The sequence below is a fragment of the Amblyraja radiata genome, chromosome 31, assembly GCF_010909765.2.
Source record: "Amblyraja radiata isolate CabotCenter1 chromosome 31, sAmbRad1.1.pri, whole genome shotgun sequence".
NCBI lineage: Eukaryota > Metazoa > Chordata > Chondrichthyes > Rajiformes > Rajidae > Amblyraja > Amblyraja radiata.
The window spans coordinates 28860466-28884034 of record NC_045986.1 but is presented as its reverse complement, the minus strand read 5'-3'; the positions used below and the strand labels follow the sequence as shown (position 1 = coordinate 28884034).

Below are 23569 nucleotides of genomic sequence, written 5' to 3'. Positions count from 1 at the left end.
CTTGCACTCAACGTTATTCCCTTATCATGTATATATGTACACTGTAAATGGCTGGATTGTAATCGAGTGTTGTCTTTCTGCTGCCTGGATAGCACGCAAGAAAAAAGCTTTTCACCGTACCTCGGTACACGTGGCAATAAACTAAACTAGACTAAACTGACGATAGACAAAAATGCTGGAGAAACTCAGCTGGTGAGGCAGCGTGAAGGAAACAGGCAACGTTGCTATTTCTTTCATGTATCATAATAAGCTGAACTTCTTTGCTACAACGAATTGTTTCGGTTTAATGCAGAGATACAGCGTGGAAACAGGCCCTTCGGCCCACCGAGTCCGCGCCGACCAGCGATCCCCGCACGCTAGCACTATCCCACACACGAGGGACAGTTTGCAATCTTCACCGGAGCCAATTAAACGACAAACCTGCACGACTTTGGAGTGTGGGAGGAAACCGGAGCTCCCGGAGAAAACCCACGCGGGTCACGGGGAGAACGTACAGACAACGCCCGTAGTCGGGATGGTACCTGGGTCTAAAGGGCCTGTCCCACTTGCATGCGATTGCATGCGTTTGGCGCGACCAAACGGAAGCGGAGTACGTGCTAAGTACGCGCTAAGTTTGCACGTGATGTATTTGCGTCATACTTACCAATCAGCTGGGCAGGAGGCGGGCCGACTGAATTTGGGCGTCGCATGGCGTCGGGCGGTAACGTCATCACGCAACGCCACGCACTAGGCGGACGCCGTCAAGACGCTGCGTACGACCGCAATGCGCCTGCATGCCGACAGGCCGTTGGCGCGTGAAGATTTCGGACACTGTCAGATTTTCGGAGCCCCGCGCGATCTCGGGACCAGCCCTGCACAACTCCGCGCTTCTAAGTGGGACCGGCCCCGCGCAGCCATACGGTGCTCGTACGCCTCAAGCGACTACGTTTGGTCGCGCCAAACGCCTGCAATCGCATGCAAGTGGGACAGGCCCTTAATTTGATGTCAGGCAGCAATTCGACCGCTGCGCCACCGTGCCCGCACAGGTTAACTTAAGAAGAGCGTTTGAAGGCTCTGGGCCTCAACTCGCTGGAATCTAGTAGGATGAGGGGATCGCATGGAAACCAACTGAATAGTTAAAGGCCTGGATGGAATGGATGTGGAGAGGATGCTCCACCTAGTGGAAGAGTCTAGGACCAGAGGCCGCGGCCTCAGAATTAAAGGACGCACCTTTAGAATGGAGATGAGTAAGAATTTATTTAGCCAGAGTGTGGTGAATCTGTGGAATTCTGTGGAATGGTTTGGACACGCTGGAGGCAGGAAACATGTTCCTGTTGTTGGGGGAGTCCAGAACCAGGGGCCACAGTTTAAAAATAAGGAGAAAGCCATTTAGAACAGAGACGAGGAAACATTTTTTCTCACAGAGAGTGGCGAGTCTGTGGAATTCTCAGCCTCAGAGGGGGGTGGAGGCAGGTTCCCTGGATGCTTTCAAGAGAGAGCTAGATAGGGCTCTTAAAAATAGCGGAGTCAGAGGATATGGGGAGAAGGCAGGAACGGGGTACTGATTGGGGATGATCAGCCATGATCACATTGAATGGCCTACTCCTGCACCTATTGTCTATTGAATTCATTGCCAGACGGCTGTGGAGGCCAAGTCAATGGGTATTTTTAATGGATATTGACAGGTTCTTGATTAGTAAGGGAGTCACAGGTTATGGGGTGAAGGCAGGAGGATTGGGTTGAGAGGGATAAATAGATCAGCCATGATCGAATGGTGGAACAGACTCGATGGGCCGAATGTATTGCGGTCTATAGAGCAGTGACTCTCCCTCAGCAAGTTCGCTAGAGATTCGCTGCACCCACCATGTCTCATGACATCGCAGGATGCCGCCTGTTTGGCCGTGAGGAGTCGCCCAAAGAGTCGTACCTTGTTCTGGTCATTTTCAACATGTTGAACATTTTCAGCGACCTGCCGCGACTGTGGCTGGTGCCGGCCAGTCGCCGAAAAAAATCGTGTAAGTGGGACTGGCCCTTTAACCAGTTCAATTACTTTTAAAAGGGCCTCGTCTAATCCGATCCAATCAACCATTCACCAAAGTAGTCGCATCTTGGAGAGTTGGGAGCAGAACACAAATGGTGGCACGGCAGGTAGAGCTGCTGCCTCACAGCGCCAGAGACCCGGGTTCGATCCTGACTCCGGGTGCTGTCTGCGCGGAGTTTGCACGTTCTCCCCGTGACCACGTGGGTTTTCTCCAGGTGCTCCGGTTTCCTCCCACACTCCAAAGACGTGCAGGTTTGCAGGCTAATTGGCTTCGGCAAAGCTGGAAACTGTCCCCAGTGTGTGGGACAGTGTTGGTACACGGGGTGATAGTACAAACTCAGTGGGCTGAATGGCCTGTGTCCGCACTCTGAATTGAGTTTTATTTATGATCGCGTGTACCGAGGCGCAGTGAAAGTCTCAAGTAAAACCGTTGACCCGAGTCACACATTTCAATGTTTTAATCCTTTTTTTTTTCCCACTTAAGTTGACATATATTCTCACAAGAAAAACAAGACATTATAATGGCAGTCGAGAGACATTTAACCTTGCCGAGTCCTTGAAACAATGTCGAATACATTGCGTGACTGAGGAATAGCAAATCACTCAGAGTTATTGAGATGACTAATACCTGAGGGGCAAAGTGTGTTTCAGTGACGTTGGCAAGAACAGAATTGAAAGAGATGATATCATCACAGGCCTCAATATTCACCAGCGGACTGGGCCCGCTCGGCCTAAGGTTTCAGTCTCGAGAGCAAGACAGGTGACAAGAGATTAGGTTAAAATCTATCCTTGTCACCAACATGGGCGAGCACTGTGGCTCAGTGGTAGAGTTGCTGCCTTGCAGCGCCGGAGACCTGGGTTCGATCCCGACTACGGGCGCGGTCTGTACGGAGTTTGCACGTTCTCCCCTTGACCTGCGTGGGTTTTCTCCTCCCACACTCAGAAATACAGTTCTATACCAGAACAAAGCCAGCAAGAAGGGTCTCGACCCAAAAACGTCACCCAATCCTTGTCTCCAGAGATGCCGCCTGAGCCGCTGAGTTACTCCAGCATTTTGTGTCTATCTTCAGTTTAAACCAGCATCTGCAGTTCCTTCCTGCGCACCAATAACCTTTCAACTTCAGCACCATTTCTTTCCTTGATGTCTTCTGTTGCCAGTTTTCCTCATATTTAGTTTAGTTTAGATACAGCACAGAAACAGGCCCTTCGGCCCACCGAGTCTGCGCCGACCAGCGATCTTCCGTTCACACTTGACTCCATCCAAGGATCCAAGCAGTCTTTCCAGGTGCGGCAGAGGTTCACCTGCACCTCCTCCAACCTCATCTATTGCATCCGCTGCTCTAGGTGTCAGCTGCTCTACATCGGGGAGACCAAGCGCAGGCTTGGCGATCGCTTCGCCCAACACCCCCGCTCGGTCCGCATTAACCAACCTGATCTCCCGTTGGCTCAGCACTTCACCCCCCCCTCCCATTCCCAATCCGACCTTTCTGTCCTGGACCTCCTCCATGGCCAGAGTGAGTCCCACCGTAAATTGGAGGAGCAGCACCTCATATTTCGCTTGGGCAGTTTACACCCCAGCGGTATGAACATTGACTTCTCCAATTTCAGGTAGTCCCTGCTTTCTCCCTCCTTCCCCTCCCCTTCCCAGCTCTCCCACAGCCTCCGCCTCTTCCTTTCCTCTTACCCCCCCCCCCCCCACCCCCACATCAGTCTGAAGAAGGGTCTCGACCCGAAACGTCGCCTATTTCCTTCGCTCCATAGACGCTGCCTCACCCGCTGAGTTTCTCCAGCATTTTTGTCTACACTAGTTCTGTGTGATCCCACTCTCTCATCCACACCACGGGACAATTTAAAGAGGCCAATGAACCCACAAACCTGCACGTTTTTGGTAGGTGGGGGGGAATTATACCTGCTCTATAACAGAATTGAATAGACATTTGGACAGGTACCTGTGGAGAAAAGGAATAGGTGACGTGTTGGGTCAAATCCATCTTCAGACATCATCAGGGTCCCGACCCGAGACGTCAGTTATTCCTGTTCCCCAGAGACACTGCCTGACCCACTGAGTTATTCCAGCATTTAGTGTCTACTGTTGATGTAACTCCTTCCTACAGACTTGGACATGTAGGAGGTTTAGAGGGATATGGGCCAAATGCAGGCAAATGGCACCACCTTACAAGGGGCATCTTGGTTGGCTTAGACAAGACCATAAGACATAGCAGCAGAATGAGGCCATTCAGCCCATCGAGTCTACTCCACCATCCAACCGTGGCTAACCCATATCTACCCCATCTTCCCATAACCTCTAGTTACCAATTGAGAAGGGACAAGTTGGGCTGAAGGGCCTGTCTCCGCGCTGAATGACTGTGACTTTAGAAACCCCGTGCTGTCATAGGGAGAACGTGCAAACTCCACCCAGACAGCATCTGCAGTCAGGATCAGTGTGTTTCCTGTTTTGGCATCATCGTTTACCCCAATGAATATCACACACACGTACAGACACACACACACGTACAGACACACACACACGTACACACACACACAGACAGACAAATAGACACATACATACACACACATATAGACACACACACACGTACACACACACACACACACGCACAGACACACACACACACATATATATACACACACACGTACACACACACACGTACACACACACGTACACACACACACGTACACACACACACACGTACACACACACACATAGACACACATATAAATGTTGAGATGGAATAAACCAGCAGCCAGAGTGAGTGCGGAGGTTGAGAGTGTGCGTGTGAGAGAGTGGTTGTGGATTGCCGCCTCTTGTAGTCTAGTTATAAAAGACATCGTCTTCAATGAGTGAGCTGGTGTTGCTGGAGTGGGAATGCTGTAGGTGACTGCCTGTGCTCTGCTGCAGTGTCCTGTGTATGTCCAGCCCACCGCCGCCGGCCTCTGGCACGTACAGGCATTTAGGGGGCTCGAGGCCCAAGGTCCCAGTGAGGGGGTGGGCAGGGTCCTTGTCCACGGGCACCTCTTCACCAGCCGGGCTGCCCATCGACGATGATTGGGGGCTGGCGGCAACACAAGGCCCCTCCACATTCAACGAGTAAAAGCCCTGGGACCCACTGAGGGAGCGATCGTCATAGTAACTGTCCTCCGTATCTATGGAAGAGAAGACTTGTGTTAAAGTAATAGACGTTTAGGAGTAGGCCATTCGGCCCGTCGAGCCATTCGATAGACAATAGGTGCAGGAGGGTGACTTACTGAGGTAGTTCACCGCGATGCTGGGACTGCTGTCCCCAAGCACGCCGTCCGTGTCCAGTGAAGACCAAGCGCTGAGGGTCGCCTCGGTGATGGCGAACTGCTCGGCAACGCCTGCGGAGGAGAGAGACGGCGTCAAGCGAGAAATGTCATGGCGACCAGCGCAGCAACATGGAGCTCCGGGAACCACACCAACCAAACCAAGTTTTCTACAACCTGACCCTCCAGACTCCATCTCAGGGACCAGAGGACACGGGTTTAATGGTTCAATGGGTTGATGTCCCTTTATTGCCACCAGTACCATTGCAGGTCCGGCGAGATTTGATTTACCATATGGTCATAGCAGCAAAAAGCAACAAGATTGATTCCTTCATCTTCCCCATGTTGGAGGGGGGGGAGGGTGGGGGGGGGGGGTCCAGAACCAGGGGCCACAGTTTAAGAATAAGGGGTTGGCCCTTTGGAACTGAGATGGGTAAAAGCCTTTCACCCAGAGAGTTGTGAATCTGTGGAATTCGCTGCCTCAGAGGGCGGTGGAGGCCAATTCTCTGGATGCTTTCAAGAGAGAGTAATGCCCCCTGTCCCACTTAGGAAACTTGAACGGAAACCTCTGGAGACTTTGCGCCCCACCCAAGGTTTCCGTGCGGTTCCCGGGGGTTGCCGGAGGTTGCAGGTAGTGGAAGCAGGTTTGGAGACTGACAAAAACCTCCGGGAACCGCACGGAAACCTTGGGTGGGGCGCAAGGTCTCCAGAGGTTTCCGTTCAGGTTTCCTAAGTGGGACAGGGGCATATTACTCACCTTGGTGCCACTGTGTTATGTTGTGTCGTGGACTTTCTGTGTTTGTGCTTTTCTTTTTTTAATTCAATTTTATTTTTAATATGTTTTATTATTTATTAATTTTTATGATACTGCCTGTAAGGAAAATTCATTTCGTTGTCTCTAATTGAGACAATGACAATAAATTTGAATACAATACAATACAATTAGATAGGGCTCTGAAAGATAGAGGAGTCCGGAGATATGGGGAGAAGGCAGGAACGGGGTACTGATTGTGGATGATCAGCCATGATCACATTGAATGGCGGTGCTGGCTCGAAGGGCTGAATGGCCTACTCCTGCACCTATTGTCTATTATCTACAAGACACACAACTACATAAAAGTTAACATCAACATCCACCACAGCGGTCGGGGCGATCGAAGCTCCAACGACTTGGAGCTCCCGAAGTTTTAACAGATTTAATAGGAATCTGAGGGGTAAACATTTCACACATAGGGTGGCGGGTGTACGGAACGAGCTGCCGGAGGAGGTAGTTGAGGCTGGGACTGTCCCTGCGTTTAAGGAACAGTTAGACATGTACATGGATAGGACAGGTTTGGAGGGAAATTGGGCAAATGTAGGCAGGTGGGACTAGTGTAGCTGGGACATGTAGGTTGGTGTGGGCACGTTGGGCCGAAGGGCCTGTTTCCACGCTGTATCACTCTATGGACCACAAGCTGAGCCCTGTCTTCCAGCCCAGTGACCCCGTGTCCTACCTGCAGCAAAGCGAGCCTCCTTCAGCTCGTCGGTCAGCGTGGAGTACTGGTCCTCGTCCATGCGGGGAGCATCACAACTGCGACGCTGGGTGCCCCAGCCCTTCCACTCAATGATGTGGGCAACTCGCCCGCGTGCCATGGCTGTCGGCTTGGTGATGTGATCCTTCGCTGTCTGAACCAAGCCTGCAATACAGGTACAACACACGTCAATCACTACCATCATCAAACCAATCTATATGATCAATACTATCTGTGTGATCAATACAGTTTATGTGATCAATACAATCTGTGTGATCAATACAGACTACATGATCTATACAGTGTGTGATCAATACTATCTATACGATCAATACAATCTTTGATGTCCCTTGGATTATCCTTGACCGGACTATACTGGCTTTAAGGGGCTGTCCCACTGCGGCGACCTAATTGAAGAGTTTAGAAGAGTTTGAAAAAGTGTCATGTTGAAGACCTCCTTCAACCTCCGTCGACTATGTTGAAGACCAGCTTCGTGAAAATTGGACACCGAATAGTGGAGAGTGAAAACGACCTCCTTCGACCTCCCTTCGACTATGTTGAAGACTATCTACGACTACCTTCGACTACCCTCGATTACCTACGACTAACGTGCCGACCCACTACGACCTACTTCGACTAAATCTACGGGTAAAAAAAAATTAGATTTTTTTCCAGGGCGACCTATTTTTTACTCGCGGGCATTTTTCAGCATGTTGAAATAAACGCCGCGACCTAGCTGAGGCCTCACGGGGACCACTCTCGAGCACTCTCGAGCATGAGGGAGAGTTACAAAGACCTCCTAGGACCTCACGTCGACCATGCTGCGAGTATGAGTCGAGGGCAAACTCTTCTAAACTGGCCAATTAGGTCGCCACAGTGGGACAGCCCCTTTACCTTGCACCAAACGTTATTCCCTTATCCTGTGTCTGTACACCGTAAATGGAGCGATTGTAATCATGTGTTGTCTGTCCGGTGGCTGGTCGGCACCAAACTAAAAACCTTTCACTGTTCCTCGGTACACGTGACCAGAGACTAAACTGAAACTGAGAGGGATACGGGCCAAACGCAGGCAGGTGGGACATGTTGGTCGGCGTGGGCAGGTTGGGCTGAAGGGGCAGTTTCAACGCTGCATCACTAAACTAAGGAGGGCAAGGAGCAGTGTGACTGAGGGGGGTTTGGGTCTGGGTGCGTCTGTACAAAGCAGTGATCTATTTCTGTAGAACAGTTGCTGCACGTCGATGCAGGGTAACTCGTGTACAGGGTGGGTCACTGGCACTGGCACTGCTTCCTGCAAATACCCAGTGGATCTGCCATCCCTCCTCATACATACACCAGAGAGGGCAGGATGTATTACTGTCCGTGCCAAGTCCCAGTGATCAGCTGCTAATTACATATTTCGACAACAGAGGAAATGCGTAGGAAGATGCTGGTTTAAACTGAAGACAGCCACAACATGCTGGAGTAACTCAGCGGGACAGACAGGGCAGCATCTCTGGAGAGAAGGAACGGGCGACGTTTCGGGTCGAGACCCTTCTTCAGACTTGTCCAACGGAGAGGTTGGACAAACTGGATTTGTTTTCTCTGGAACGTCAGAGGCTGTGGGGACCTCTGGGTGAGGGGAGGGGTGGGGTTGGGGGGTGGGGGGTGGTTGGGGGTGGGGGGTGGGGTGGGGGTGTGGTAACGGATGGGGATGGGGGTGGTGGTGGGGGTCGGATGAGGTGGTGTGGGAGGGGGTGTGGGAGGGGGTGTGGGGGGGGGGGGGTGTGGGGGGGGGGGGGTGTGGGGGGGGGGTGTGGGCGGAGGATGTGGTAGCGGTTGGGGGTGGGGGGAGGGGGTGGGGTGGGGATGTGGGGGGTCCTGCGGCAGTAGATTGCACAGTTGACGATCTTTAGAAACTTTGTTGGTGTCAGAGTCGTGCCGACATTTGTGTACAAAAGTGTATAATTAGTGTGTAAAATCATGAGAGGAATAGATCGGGTAGACGCACAGTCTCTTGCCCAGAGTAGGGGAATCGAGGACCAGAGGACATAGGTTTAAGGTGAAGGGAAAAAGATTTAACAGGAATCTGAGGGGTAATGTTTTCACACAGGGGTGGTGGGTGTATGGAACGAGTTGCCAGAGGAGGTAGTTGAGGCTGGGACTATTCCAACGTTCAAGAAACAGTTAGACAGGTATAGGGATAGGACAGGTTTGGAGGGATATGGACCAAATGCGGGCAGGTGGGACATGTTGGCCGGTGTGGGCAAGTTGGGCTGAAGGGCCTGTTTCCATGCTGTGACTCCGCTGCCCAGCTGAGGTGTGCCGTATGGTGGCACTGGGTTGCCAGCTAAGCATTTCATTGGAGCACGGTACACCTGGCAATAAAGCACCATCAGGGGCGACATTGACCTACCAACCAGCGACGATCTTGCCAGTGCATTAATATCGTAGCCATTCAGGGTCTGCTTGGAGCCGGAGAAAAATCCATTGGTACTTCCAAAGCAATTCTAAATCCCAAAGACAAGGAGAATTAAACAATGTTCAAAACAGTGACTCACAGAATGTAAAGTAATGACACTTAAATTGTATGTGTGGCACGGTGGCGCAGCGGTAGAGTTGCTGCCCCACAGCGCCCGAGACCCGGGTTCGATCCTGACTACGGGTGCTGTCTGTATGGAGTTTGTACGTTCACCCCGTGGGTTTTCTCCGAGATCTTCAGTATCCTCCCACACTCCCAAAGACGTACACCTTTGTAGTTTCAGCGGCGTGGTGTCAATGTAAAATTGTCCCCAGTGTGTGTGTGTGTGTAGGATAGTGTCAGTGTGCGGGGATCGCTGGTCAGTGTGGGCTCGGTGGGCTGAAGAGCCTGTTTCCGCGCAGTATCTCTACTAAACTCAATAAGATTTTTAAGGGGGGGGGACAGAAAACGCTGGAGTAACTCAACGGGTCAGGCAGCATCTCCGGAGAGAAGGAAACATAGAAACATAGAAATTAGGTGCAGGAGTAGGCCATTCGGCCCTTCGAGCCTGCACCGCCATTCAATATGATCATGGCTGATCATCCAACTCAGTATCCCGTACCTGCCTTCTCTCCATACCCTCTGATCCCCTTAGCCACAAGGGCCACATCTAACTCCCTCTTAAATATAGCCAATGAACTGGCCTCGACTACCCTCTGTGGCAGGGAGTTCCAGAGATTCACCACTCTCTGTGTGAAAAAAGTTCTTCTCATCTCGGTTTTAAAGGATTTCCCCCTTATCCTTAAGCTGTGACCCCTTGTCCTGGACTTCCCCAACATCGGGAGCAATCTTCCTGCATCTAGCCTGTCCAACCCCTTAAGAATTTTGTAAGTTTCTATAAGATCCCCTCTCAATCTCCTAAATTCTAGAGAGTATAAACCAAGTCTATCCAGTCTTTCTTCATAAGACAGTCCTGACATCCCAGGAATCAGTCTGGTGAACCTTCTCTGCACTCCCTCTATGGCAATAATGTCCTTCCTCAGATTTGGAGACCAAAACTGTACGCAATACTCCAGGTGTGGTCTCACCAAGACCCTGTACAACTGCAGTAGAACCTCCCTGCTCCTATACTCAAATCCTTTTGCTATGAAAGCTAACATACCATTCGCTTTCTTCACTGCCTGCTGCACCTGCATGCCCACTTTCAATGACTGGTGTACCATGACACCCAGGTCTCGCTGCATCTCCCCTTTTCCTAGTCGGCCACCATTTAGATAATAGTCTGCTTTCCTGTTTTTGCCACCAAAATGGATAACCTCACATTTATCCACATTATACTGCATCTGCCAAACATTTGCCCACTCACCCAGCCTATCCAAGTCACCTTGCAGTCTCCTAGCATCCTCCTCACAGCTAACACTGCCCCCCAGCTTAGTGTCATCCGCAAACTTGGAGATATTGCCTTCAATTCCCTCATCCAGATCATTAATATATATTGTAAATAGCTGGGGTCCCAGCACTGAGCCTTGCGGTACCCCACTAGTCACTGCCTGCCATTGTGAAAAGGACCCGTTTACTCCTACCCTTTGCTTCCTGTTTGCCAGCCAGTTCTCTATCCACATCAATACTGAACCCCCAATGCCGTGTGCTTTAAGTTTGTAAACTAATCTCTTATGTGGGACCTTGTCGAAAGCCTTCTGGAAGTCCAGATACACCACATCCACTGGTTCTCCCCTATCCATGCTACTAGTTACATCCTCGAAAAATTCTATAAGATTCGTCAGACATGATTTACCTTTTGTAAATCCATGCTGACTTTGTCCAATGATTTCACCACTTTCCAAATGTGCTGCTATCCCATCTTTAATAACTGACTCTAGCAGTTTTCCCACTACCGATGTTAGACTAACTGGTCTGTAATTCCCCATTTTCTCTCTCCCTCCCTTCTTAAAAAGTGGGGTTACGTTTGCTACCCGCCAATCCTCAGGAACTACTCCAGAATCTAAAGAGTTTTGAAAGATTATTACTAATGCATCCACTATTTCTGGAGCTACTTCCTTAAGTACTCTGGGATGCAGCCTATCTGGCCCTGGGGATTTATCGGCCTTTAATCCATTTAATTTACCCAACCCCACTTCCCGGCTAACCTGGATTTCACTCAATTCCTCCAACTCCTTTGACCCGCGGTCCCCTGCTATTTCCGGCAGATTATTTATGTCTTCCTTAGTGAAGACGGAACCAAAGTAGTTATTCAATTGGTCCGCCATATCCTTGTTCCCCATGATCAACTCACCTGTTTCTGACTGCAAGGGACCTACATTTGTTTTAACTAATCTCTTTCTTTTCACATATCTATAAAAACTTTTGCAGTCAGTTTTTATGTTCCCTGCCAGTTTTCTTTCATAATCTATTTTTCCTTTCCTAATTAAGCCCTTTGTCCTCCTCTGCTGGTCTCTGAATTTCTCCCAGTCCTCCGGTATGCTGCTTTTTCTGGCTAATTTGTACGCATCATCCTTCGCTTTGATACTATCCCTGATTTCCCTTGTTATCCACGGATGCACTACCTTCCCTGATTTATTCTTTTGCCAAACTGGGATGAACAATTTTTGTAGTTCATCCATGCAGTCTTTAAATGTCTTCCATTGCATATCCACCGTCAACCCTTTTAGAATTAATTGCCAGTCAATCTTGGCCAATTCACGTCTCATACCCTCAAAGTTACCTTTCTTTAAGTTCAGAACCATTGTTTCTGAATTAACAATGTCACTCTCCATCCTAATGAAGAACTCAACCATATTATGGTCACTCTTGCCCAAGGGGGCACGTACAACAAGACTGCTAACTAACCCTTCCTCATTACTCAATACCCAGTCTAAAATAGCCTGCTCTCTCGTTGGTTCCTCTACATGTTGATTTAGATAACTATCCCGCATACATTCCAAAAAATCCTCTTCCTCAGCACCCCTGCCAATTTGATTCATCCAATCTATATGTAGATTGAAGTCACCCATTATAACGGTTTTGCCTTTGTCGCACGCATTTCTAATTTCCTGTTTGATACCATCTCCAACTTCACTACTACTGTTAGGTGGCCTGTACACAACACCCACCAGCGTTTTCTGCCCCTTAGTGTTTCGCAGCTCTACCCATACCGATTCCACATCCTGCAAACTAATGTCCTTCCTTTCCATTGCGTTAATCTCCTCTTTAATCAGCAACGCTACCCCACCTCCTTTTCCTTTCTCTCTATCCCTCCTGAATATTGAATATCCCTGGATGTTCAGCTCCCAGCCTTGGTCACCCTGGAGCCATGTCTCCGTGATCCCAACTATATCATAGTCATTAATAGCTATCTGCACATTCAACTCATCCACCTTATTACGAATGCTCCTTGCATTGAGACACAAAGCCTTCAGGCTTGTTTTTACAACACTCTTACCCCTTATACAATTTTGTTGAAAAGTGGCCCTTTTTGATTTTTGCCCTGGATTTTCCGGCCTGCCACTTTTACTTTTCACCTTGCTACCTATTGCTTCTACCCTCATTTTACACCCCTCTGTCTCTACGCTCACACATTTAAGAAAGCCTTTCCCTTTAACTCCATCCTCCACTAGCCCATTCGACACCCCACCCCCCTTATTCAGTTTAAAACCACCCGTGTAGCAGTGGCAAACCTGCCTGCCAGAATGCTGGTCCCACACCTGTTAAGATGCAATCCGTCCCTTTTGTACAGTTCCCCCTTACCCCAAAACAGATCCCAGTGATCTAAGAATCTAAATCCCTGCCCCGTGCACCAGTTCCTCAGCCACACGTTCAGGTCCCGTATCTCCCTGTTCCTGCTCTCGCCAGCACGAGGAACTGGAAGCAAACCGGAGATAACAACCCTGGAGGTCCTGCTTTTCAGCATTTTTCCGAGAACGGGTGACGTTTCAGGTCGAGACCCTTCTTCAGTCTGCAGTTCCTTCCGACAGATTTGTAATGGTGTGTTATGTACCATAGTGTTCAGATTCAGATTTTCTGGCACCCTTGGTTCCAGAGCCTTGTCCATTTCGCCCTCGAAACCTGTCCTGTCCATGAAATGTCTAACTGAATCTTAAACGTCACAATAGTCCCTGCCTCAACTACCTCCTCCGGCAGCTAGTTCCATGCACCCACCACCCTTAGTGTGAAAAAGTTAATTTAATTATACCCCTTCACCTTAAACCTATGTCCTTGGGTTCACGATTCCCCTACTCTGGGTAAAGGACTCTGTGCATCTACCCTATGAGTTTATACATTTCTATAAGATTACCTCTCATGCTCCAAGGAATAAAGTCCTAGCCAGCTCAACCATCCAAAAGTGGATGTGGAGAGGGTGTTTCCACTAATGGGAGAGTCTAGGACCAGAGGGCACAGCCCTCTGGTCCTAGACTCTCCCATTAGTGGAAAGGACATTGCATTTAAGAAGGAGATTAGGAGGAATTTCTTTAGTCAGAGGCCGGTGAATCTGTGGAATTCTTTGCCACAGAAGGCTGTGGAGGCCACGTCAATGGATATTTTTAAGCCGGAGATAGATAAGATTCTTGATTAGTACAGGGGTCTGAGGGTTACGGGGAGAAGGCAGGAGGATGGGGTCAAGAGGGAAAGATGGGTGAGCCGCAATTGAATGGCGGAGTAGACTTGATGGGCCGAATGGCCTAATTCTGCTCCTGTAACTTTATGAACCTGGCAGGGTCCTCGTGAACCTTCTCTGCGCCCATTCCAGCTTGACTCCAGCACCTTGTGATTCGTTTTGGATCAGTGAGGGGCTTGGTTAGTTAGTTTTACTTCCAGGGGCGTGCGTTTGAACCACGTACAGGATGGAGGAGGAGGCACTGACCTGGAGAATGGGGTCCCAGCAGAAATCTGTCCTGTCTTGCTGAAATATAATCCATCAATAGAAAAAAGCATTAAATCAACAGTGGGGTTATAATAATTAAAAAAAGGAACTGCAGATGCTGGTTTATACCAAAGACAGGCTCAACGTGCTGGAGTAACTTAGCAGGCGGCACAGTGGGTAGAGTTGCTGCCTCACAGCGCCAGAGACCCGGGTTCGATCCTGACTACGGGTGCTGTCTGTACGGAGTTTGTACGTTCTCCCCGTGACCCGCGTGGGTTTTCTCCGGGTGCACCAGCCAACGAAATGCAACACAATGAAACTGAACGGAACTAAATTCACCTATGTTGGGGGAGTGCGATAAAGTCACGACCCTCAACACACTGAGACTTCCACCCCACCTCTGCCAAGTGACACTAGGAGCCGCTGGAAGGAATTTCTGAGGCTGTGAAGCCGCAACGTTCCAGATATTGTACGCGGGGCGTGGGGATGGGGCCATAACCAAGGCCGGGTGGACATCCAGTGTGGGCGGAGGTAGCTGGAAGCCCAGTCAGTTAGGGAGAGTGTTTAAGAAGGAACTGCAGATGCTGGAAAATCGAAGGTAGACAAAAGTGCTGGAGAAACTCAGCGGGTGCAGCAACATCTATGGAGCGAAGGAAATAGGCAACGTTTCGGGCCGAAACCCGGAAGGGTTTCGGCCCGAAACGTTGCCTATTTCCTATAGTGGAGATTATTCAACTCTTTGCATGGAGCAAAGAAAATAGGCAAACGTGGCCTATTTCCTTCGCTCCATGCAAAGAGTTGGACAATCTCCACTATAGGGAGGTTTCACGGCAGTCGGGTCACGACCCATGACCCGTACTGTTGCTACACTACTCCAAATGGAGTACACGCGATGAACTGCAGGTAGGCGCTGACCGTTGTTTCCAGCGGAGCGGGCCCGTTAAAACCCGCTGAAATGGTCAATGTTTGCGCTGCAAATAAATATGGAAATCGGGATAAGCGAGTGAGACATTTAGCCTACTTCACAATTCCAAAAGTGAGGAGAAATGACGGTAGATAGAAGCGAGAGCAGCAGGGACAACAACAGCCAGAGTGCTTGGCCAACATTTTGCTCACTGCATTTCATCAACTAAGGTGTTTTTTCTTGATTCCTTTGGCATCTAAAAAGTTTCAGAAGTGATAAATCTGGCTGTGATTTTTTTTTAATCGCCCATGGTTCCCGTGGGTTTTTACATACAGAATGAAAACGCATCTGAAGAAAGATTTACAGCCAGATTTATCACTTCTGAGAGTTTCAAGAAAAAAACACAAATAATGCCGTGAGCAGACGCGATCATTCCCAATATTTTCAACGTTTACCAAGCACTTTAGCTGCTGTTGTCCCATTCAGTTCTCGCTTCTCTATTACCTTCATTTCGCTTCACGTTTGGAATTCTAAATTCTAAAGTTGGGTCCGATGTCTCTCACACTTACCCCGACTCCCACAATTTTTTTCAGCGCAAAAATTCAACATTTTGGCGGTTTTTAACAGGTAGGAAAGTACGCGTTTTTGGCATTAACAACATATACCGGAAGTGACGGATGTCCTCCAGATGGATTTAGCGTCGAGCCCTCTGACCCAGTGACCTTTCGTGCAACCCCCCCCTATAGGAAATAGGCAACGTTTCGGGCCGAAACCCGGAAGGGTTTCGTCCCGAAACGTTTCCTATTTCCTTCGCTCCACATAGACGCTGCTGCACCCGCTGAGTTTCTCCAGCACTTTTGTCCACCGTGGATTAGGGGAGATGTTGGTCTCTGCGAATGCCCACGTAAGGAGGTTGGTGGGGAGCAAGTACGAGGTACGCGTGGCTGAGCTCGTGTGGAAAGTGGACCAGAGATGACATTCGTTCAGAAAACGCCACGTGGAAACAGGCCATTCGGCCCGCCATTTCCGTGCCGACCGCCGATCACCCTTTGAGCACCAGCTCCGTGCTATCCCTCTTTCTCCTCCACTCCCTACGCACCAGGGACGGTACAAATCGCAGAAAGCAGACTGACCTACAAACCCGCACGCCTTTGGAAGGCCCGGAGGAAACCCACGCAGGTCACGGGGAGAACGTGCAAACTCCGTACAGACAGCAGCCGAGGTGGGGGATCGAACCCTGTGAGGCAGCAACTCTACCGCTGAGCCACTGTGCCGCCTCGGTGTAAAGTATATCGGTGATGAGCTGTGTAGACAGGAGAGTCTCGGACCAGAGGACACAGGAAGGAGAGGAGGAGGGATTCCTTCAGTCAGAGGGTGGTGAATCTGTGGGATTCTTTGCCACAGACGGCTGTGGAGGCCACAAGTCAGTGGATATTTTTAAGGCGGAGATTGACAAATTCTTGATTAGTACGGGTGCCAGGGGTTATGGGGTGAAGGCAGGGGAATGGGCTTGAGAGGGAGAGATAGATCAGCCATGATTGAATGGCGGAGTAGACTTGATGTGTGTGGAATTTTTTTGCCTCAGAGGGCGGTGGAGGCAGGTTCTCTGGATGCTTTCAAGAGAGAGCTAGATAGGGCTCTTAAAGATAGCGGAGTCAGGGGATATGGGGGAGAAGGCAGGAACGGGGGGCACTGATTGGGGATGATCAGCCATGATCACATTGAATGGCGGTGCTGGCTCGAAGGGCCGAATGGCCTACTCCTGTACCTATTGTCTATTGATGGGCCGAATGGCCCAATTCTGCCCCCATCACTTATGAACATACGGAGCGCCTCTTGAACATTCCCTTGGCTGGGGTGAGGGGAGCAAGCGACATGTGGACTGTGGTTATCGACGTGCCCTAGTGTGGAGTTGGCAGGGGGATGGTTACCTTGCAGATGTCCTGTGCTTCAGCGGTCTCCGGCTGCTCCCTCTTGTCCTGACCTGCGCCGGTGCTTCTACTCTGAGAGACATCGCCGGCACTCGCAGGGTTAACGTAGGCAGCCGTCAGAATTTCTAAAGAGATGAAATAATTAATCTTCACACGCACTCCAAAGACGTGCAGGTTTGCAGGTTAATTGGCCCGGTGTAAATGTAAATTGTCCCTGGTGTGTGTAGGCTAGTGCGGGGATCGCTGGTCAGCGGGGGACTCGGTGGGCCGAAGGGCCTGTTTCCATGCTGTAAACTAAACTAAACTAAACTAAACTCAACTTTGATGCCAGTAACTCTAAACTCCAGTGAATACAAGCCTAAATGATTGATGAGGTAACAAGGGAGTCAACAAAGGCAGACAAAATTGCTGGAGAAACTCAGCGGGTGAGGCAGCATCTATGGAGCGAAGGAATAGGGTGACGTTTCGGGTCGAGACCCGAAGGGTCTCGACACGAAACGTCACCCATTCCTTCGCAAAAGATAGTCAGATGGTCACCAATGGGGTAGACAAAATTTCTACAATTCTACCACAAAATTCTTGACCCGAAACGTCACCTATTTCTTAAACAAGAGGGTCAACAAGGGCAGCCTACCTGATGTTGTATACCTGAACTTCCGCTGGATATTTGAGAAAGGGCCACTTAATGGGCTTTCTATGTAGGACGGACTCAATCGACAATAGACAATAGGTGCAGGAGTAGGCCGTTCGGCCCTTCGAGCCAGCACCGCCATTCAATGTGATCATGGCTGATCCTCCCCGATCAGTACCCCGTTCCTGCCTTCTCCCCATATCCCCTGACTCCGCTATCTTTAAGAGCCCTATCTAGCTCTCTCTTGAAAGCTTCCAGAGAACCGGCCTCCATCGCCCTCTGAGGCAGAGATTTTCACCGACCCGACCCGACCCGAAACGCCACTCCTTCTCTCCAGAGATGCTGCCCGTCCCATTGTCCAGCATTTTGTGTCTATCTTCGATGTAAACCAGCATCTGCGGTTCTCCCTACAGAAATTAGGACTTGTACCTCTAAAGGTTGCCTGACAGACAGTAATTCTCCAGTCTCCATTTGTTCCCGGTGGTGTTGCTGGCTCACAGCGCCGGAGACCCGGGTTCGATCCTGACTACGGGTGCTGTCTGTACGGAGTTTGTACGTTCTCCCCGTGAGTTTTCTCCGAGATCCCCGGTTTCCTCCCACACACCAAAGACGTGCAGGTTTGTAGGTTAATTGCTTGAGTGTTAATTGAGTGTAAAATTGTCCCTAGTGTGTGTGTGTGTGTGTGTGTGTGTGTGTGTGTGTGTGTGTGTGTGTGTGTGTGTATGTGTGTGTGTATGTAGGGTAGTCTTAATGTGCGGGGATCATCATTGGTTGGCGCGGACTCGATGGGCCGAAGGGCCCTGTTTCCGTGCTGTATCTCTAAACTAAACTCAACTGGGCAAAATTAAACTAAGCAATCATCCTCCATTCTATTTGGCTTTGATCCAGACAGTTCGCTAGCACTGCAGAGGGTAGTTAAATATTAACCATAATGGGACCAGAGCCACATAGAGATCGGGTCAGGAAGCCAGATTTTCTTCCCCAAAGAACACAAGTCATGTACATGGGCTTTTTTGACAAGGTCATCATTTTAACTTGGCTTCTTAATCCTACATTTGTTTAATAAACAAACATAGAAACATTGAAAATAGTTGCAGGAGTAGGCCATTCAGCCCTTCGAGCCAGCACCGCCATTCAAAAATTAATAGATAATAGACAATAGGTGCAGGAGTAGGCCATTTGGCCCTTCGAGCCAGCACCACCATTCCCAATCAGTACCTCGTTCCTGCCTTCTCCCCATATCCCCTGACTCCGCTATTTTTAAGAGCCCTATCTAACTTTCTCTTGAAAGCATCCAGAGAACCTGCCTCCACCGCCCTCTGAGGCAGAGAATTCCACATTCAATATGATCATGGCTGATCATCCAAAATCAGTACCCCGTTCCTGCTTTCTCCCCTTACCCCTTGGTTCCGTTAGCCCTAAGAACCAAATCTCTCTTGAAAACATCTAGTGAATTGGCCTCCACTGCCTTGTGTGGCAGAGAATTCTGCAGATTCACAACTCTCTGGGTGAAAAAGTTTTTCCTCATCTCAGTCCTAAATGGCCGACCCCTTATTCTTAAACTGTGTGTTACCCCCTGGTTCTGCCCCCCCCCCCCCCTCCCCCAACATTGGGAACACAACTAATTTCACATGCAGCAGTCGTGAGATTCGAAACCACATGCCACCCTCACCCCACACGTCACGAAGATAGGTACGTAACACAGAGAAGGCAAGTTCAGGTAGTGTTAGTGTGGGGGGGGGTCGCTGTTCAGCAGGAACTCAGTGGGCCGAAGGGCCTGTAGCCGCACAGTATCTCTACACTAAACTACCCACTTTGACTCTGAACTCCCTGGATTTGAACCCTTGTTTGTGTAACTCTTTGTGGTCAGAAGTTCATGTATATTATGGACACAGCTCAGCTATAGAGCTGGTGCTGTCCATGGTACCAATGGCAAAGTTGCTGAAACATAACTTCTGCTCTCTTTACATCTCGAATACAAGCAGTAGAGTCGCTGCCTGACTGCGCCAGAGACCCGGGTTCGATCCCGACTACGGGTGCTGTCTGTACAGAGTTTGCACGTCTCCCTGTGACCCGCGTGGGTTTTCTCCGAGATCTTCGGTTTCCTCCCACACTCCAAAGTCGTGCAGGTTTGTAGGTCAATTGGCTTGTTATAAATGTAACATTGTCCCTAGTGTGTGTAGGATAGTGTTGGTGTGCGGGGATCGCTGGTCGGTGCGGGCTCAGTGGGCCTAAGGGCCTGTTTCAGCGCTGTATCGATAAGCCTAATTAAACTAAAAACTAAACAAGGGACTTGCTACACAGCCTCCGTGATGTTTGGTTTAGTTTAGAGATACTTATACAGCGCAGAAACAGGCCCTTCGGCCCACTGAGTCCATGCCGACCAGCGCTCCCCGCACACTAACACCATCCTACACATACAATTCATACCAAGCCAATTAACCTACAAACCTGCACGTCTTTGGAGTTTGGGAGGAAACCTGAGCACCTGGAGAAAACCCACACGGTCACAGATAGAACGTACAAACTCCGCACAAACATGTATGTGGGAAAAGCCAGAACGAGGTACTGATTTTGGATGATCAGCCATGATCATATTGAATGGCATTGCTAGCTCGAAAGGCCAAACAGCCAACTCCTGCACCTATTTTCTGTGTTTCTATGATATGAACATTGACTTATAACCATATAACCATATAACAATTACAGCATCTCGACCCTTCTAGTCCGTGCCAAACACGTATTCTCCCCTAGTCCCATCTACCTGCGCTCAGACCATAACCCTCCATTCCTTTCCCGTCCATATAACTATCCAATTTATTTTTAAATGATAAAAACGAACCTGCCTCCACCACCTTCACTGGAAGCTCATTCCACACAGCCACCACTCTCTGAGTAAAGAAGTTCCCCCTCATGTTACCCCTAAACTTCTGTCCCTTAATTCTCAAGTCATGTCCCCTTGTTTGAATCTTCCCTACTCTCAGTGGGAAAAGCTTATCCACGTCAACTCTGTCTATCCCTCTCATCATTTTAAAGACCTCTATCAAGTCCCCCCTTAACCTTCTGCGCTCCAAAAAATAAAGCCCTAACTTGTTCAACCTTTCTCTGTAACTTAGTTGCTGAAACCCAGGCAACATTCTAGTAAATCTCCTCTGTACTCTCTCTATTTTGTTGACTTCTCTAACTTCAAGTAGCCCTTGCTTTCCCTCTCTCTCCATCCCATCCCCAATCCCAGTTCTCCGACCAGTCTTACTGTCTCCGACAACAATGTATCTGTTTACTTTGATGTTCCCTTCTCCCAACTAACAATGTGATCTATTCCACAATTCTCTTGATCTCCACCCCCTTTGTCCTGATTTCACACCTTACACTTCCTTGTCTATATACCTCCCACTCCCCTGGCATCAGTCTGAGGAAGGGTCTCGACCCGAAACGTCGCCCATTCCTTCCACCCAGAGATGCTGCCCAAGCCGCTGAGTTACTCCAGCATTTTGTGTCTACCTTCGATTTGGCCAGCATCTGCAGTTCTTTCTTACCAAGAGCTGAACTAAATGCAGTCTAGCACCACTCTTGGTTTGTACTCGCTAGAATTTAGAAGATTGAGGGGGGGGATCTTATAGAAACGTACAAAATTCTTGAGGGGTTGGACAGGCTAGATACAGGAAGATTGTTCCCGATGTTGGGGAAGTCCAGAACAAGGGGCCACAGTTTAAGGATAAGGGGGAAGTCTTTTAGGACCCAGATGAGAACCTGCCTTCTCTCCATACCTCCTGATCCCTTTAGCCACAAGGGCCACATCTAACTAACTCCCTCTTAAATATAGCCAATGAACTGGCGTCAACTACCTTCTGTGGCAGGCTCGAAGGGCCGAATGGCCTACTCCTGCACCTATTTTCTATGGTTCTATGTGTGTGGAGTAGCTTGAGCAAGCACTGTCTCCAGCGGGCACCATATGTGTACCAGGGTGGCAAGCCTGTCTAGTGCAAGGCGCTGCAATGCGCCCGGCCCAGAGAGGCGATCACATCCCCCCGGCCACACGGCCAACACACACAATTATCAAAGGCAGGCGCAGAAATCGTTTGCAGCCGTGCATTTCTGGAAGGTTCCACCGCCTTACACTGAGTGTAGCAGTGCTGGGCATCTTGGCCTTTGTGCACGGTGCCTGCCTGGAATGGAACTGGCAGCAGCAGCAGTAACAGCAGCAGCAGCAGAGAGGGTTTGGTCCGGGTGCAGGGATGGCTCGCTGTGGTAACGCGAACTCACTCACTCACTCACCTCTAGAGATGCAGCAGCCCATCATCTGTAGGTAGCTCAGGGAGAAAGCAAAGACTATTTTCCGCTCTCGTTGGAAGGGCGCACCATGTCTTTGTTTTCTCCTTTGTGTGTGTGTGTGTGTGATAGAGACACAGAGATCGCAGTCTGGCCCGGAGTCTGTGCATCAGCACCAGCGCAGGCAACTGGTCGTGGTGGCGTCAGCAGCTTGTGAGTCTCAGGGTCCCGAGGATGCACTTTGTGGCCGCGCTGAGAGCAGACAGACAAACAGACACGCACAGATTCACACACACACACACAGCCACAGGCACGAACTCCGCTTCCGTTTGGTCGCGCCAAACGCATGCAAGTGGGACAGGCCCTTCACCCTCCGCTGCTCAACACACCCCTTAACACATTCACTGCCGCCAGCAACAGTCTTTGTTCTGTTCCTCCCTCCCTACCCCCCCCCCGTTCACTGAGCGCCCACCGCTCACACCTCTCTCTCGGTGCAAGACATCGATCACCTTGCCCAACAGGTGACTTTTTGTGCAACAGTCACAGATTAAAAAGACAAAATGCCAATTGATCTATGTGGGAAAGAGCTGCAGATGCTGCTTTGTGGAACAGCATCCTCAAGCAACCACAGATGCTGCAGATGCTGCAGATGTGGTACAGATGCTGCAGATGTGGGACAGATGCTGCAGATGTGGGACAGATGCTGCAGATGTGGAACAGCATCCCTCTTCCCATCAGAACTGCCCTCTCCATTGACTTTAAGTCGAGACTTAAAACTCACCTCTACTCCCAAGCCTTTCTTGACGTCCTCTGAGCGAGGGCGTTATAGAAACATAGAAACATAGAAAACAGGTGCAGGAGTAGGCCATTCGGCCCTTCGAGCCTGCACCGCCATTCAATATGATCATGGCTGATCATCCAACTCAGTATCCTGTACCTGCCTTCTCTCCATACCCCCTGATCCGTTTAGCCACAAGAGCCACATCTAACTACCGATCGGAACGCCTGTTGATGTTTAGTAGAGAGTAGTGTTTAATTTATTCATGATATATGTATTTTTATTTCTATTTATTTTTTACTGCACACTGAATGGACACTGGTTGAGCAACGTTTTTTTGTTTCCTCTGGGTATGTGAGTACTCAGGAAAATGACAATAAAGATATACTATACTATACTATACTATACTATACTATACTATACTATACTATACTATACTATACTATATACTATAACTCCCTCTTAAATATAGCCAATGAACTGGCCTCAACTACTTTCTGTGGCAGAGAATTCCACAGATTCACCACTCTCTGTTTGAAAAATGTTTTTCTCATCTCGGTCCTAAAAGATTTCCCCCTTATCCTTAAACTGTGACCCCTTGTTCTGGACTTCCCCAACATCGGGAACAATCTTCCTGCATCTAGCCTGTCCAACCCCTTAAGAATTTTGTAAGTTTCTATAAGATCCCCCCTCAATCTTCTAAATTCTAGCGAGTACAAGCCGAGTCTATCCAGTCTTTCTTCATATGAAAGTCCTGCCATCCCATGAATCAGTCTGGTGAACCTTCTCTGTACTCCCTCTATGGCAAGAATATCTTTCCTTAGATTAGGAGACCAAAACTCACGCAGGTCACAGGGAGAACGTGCAAACTCTGTACAGACAGCACCCGTAGTCGGGATCGAACCCGGGTCTCTGGCGCAGTGAGGCAGC

General features: G+C 49.5%; 1 protein-coding gene across 2 annotated transcripts; it reads right to left on the bottom strand.

The window, feature by feature from the left end:
- Positions 1–4645: 4645 nt before the first annotated feature.
- fam131c (family with sequence similarity 131 member C) lies at positions 4646–22165 on the bottom strand. Of its 2 annotated transcripts, XM_033048358.1 has the most exons (7): positions 21868–22165; positions 16962–17086; positions 14127–14165; positions 9224–9317; positions 6814–6996; positions 5285–5395; positions 4646–5182 (listed from the first exon to the last, which is right to left on the bottom strand). In XM_033048358.1, exons 1-7 carry the CDS (start codon positions 21890–21892, stop codon positions 4851–4853), a joined length of 909 nt encoding a protein of 302 aa, XP_032904249.1. In that variant the 5' UTR covers positions 21893–22165; the 3' UTR covers positions 4646–4850. The 2 variants fall into 2 exon arrangements, with proteins under 2 accessions (XP_032904249.1, XP_032904250.1); XM_033048359.1 differs by lacking the exon at positions 14127–14165.
- Between the last annotated feature and the right edge of the window lie 1404 nt (positions 22166–23569).

Bases quoted from the DNA above. Each gene is read 5' to 3' on its own strand.
- fam131c (XM_033048358.1), bottom strand. From the start codon at position 21,892: ATGATGGGCTGCTGCATCTCTAGAG. The intron at 17,087-21,867 runs GTGAGTGAGTGA...TCATCTCTTTAG, and splicing joins GGGCTGCTGCATCTCTAGAG to AAATTCTGACGGCTGCCTAC. The intron at 5,396-6,813 runs GTAGGACACGGG...TCTCCTCCGCAG, and splicing joins GGAGGCTCGCTTTGCTGCAG to GCGTTGCCGAGCAGTTCGCC.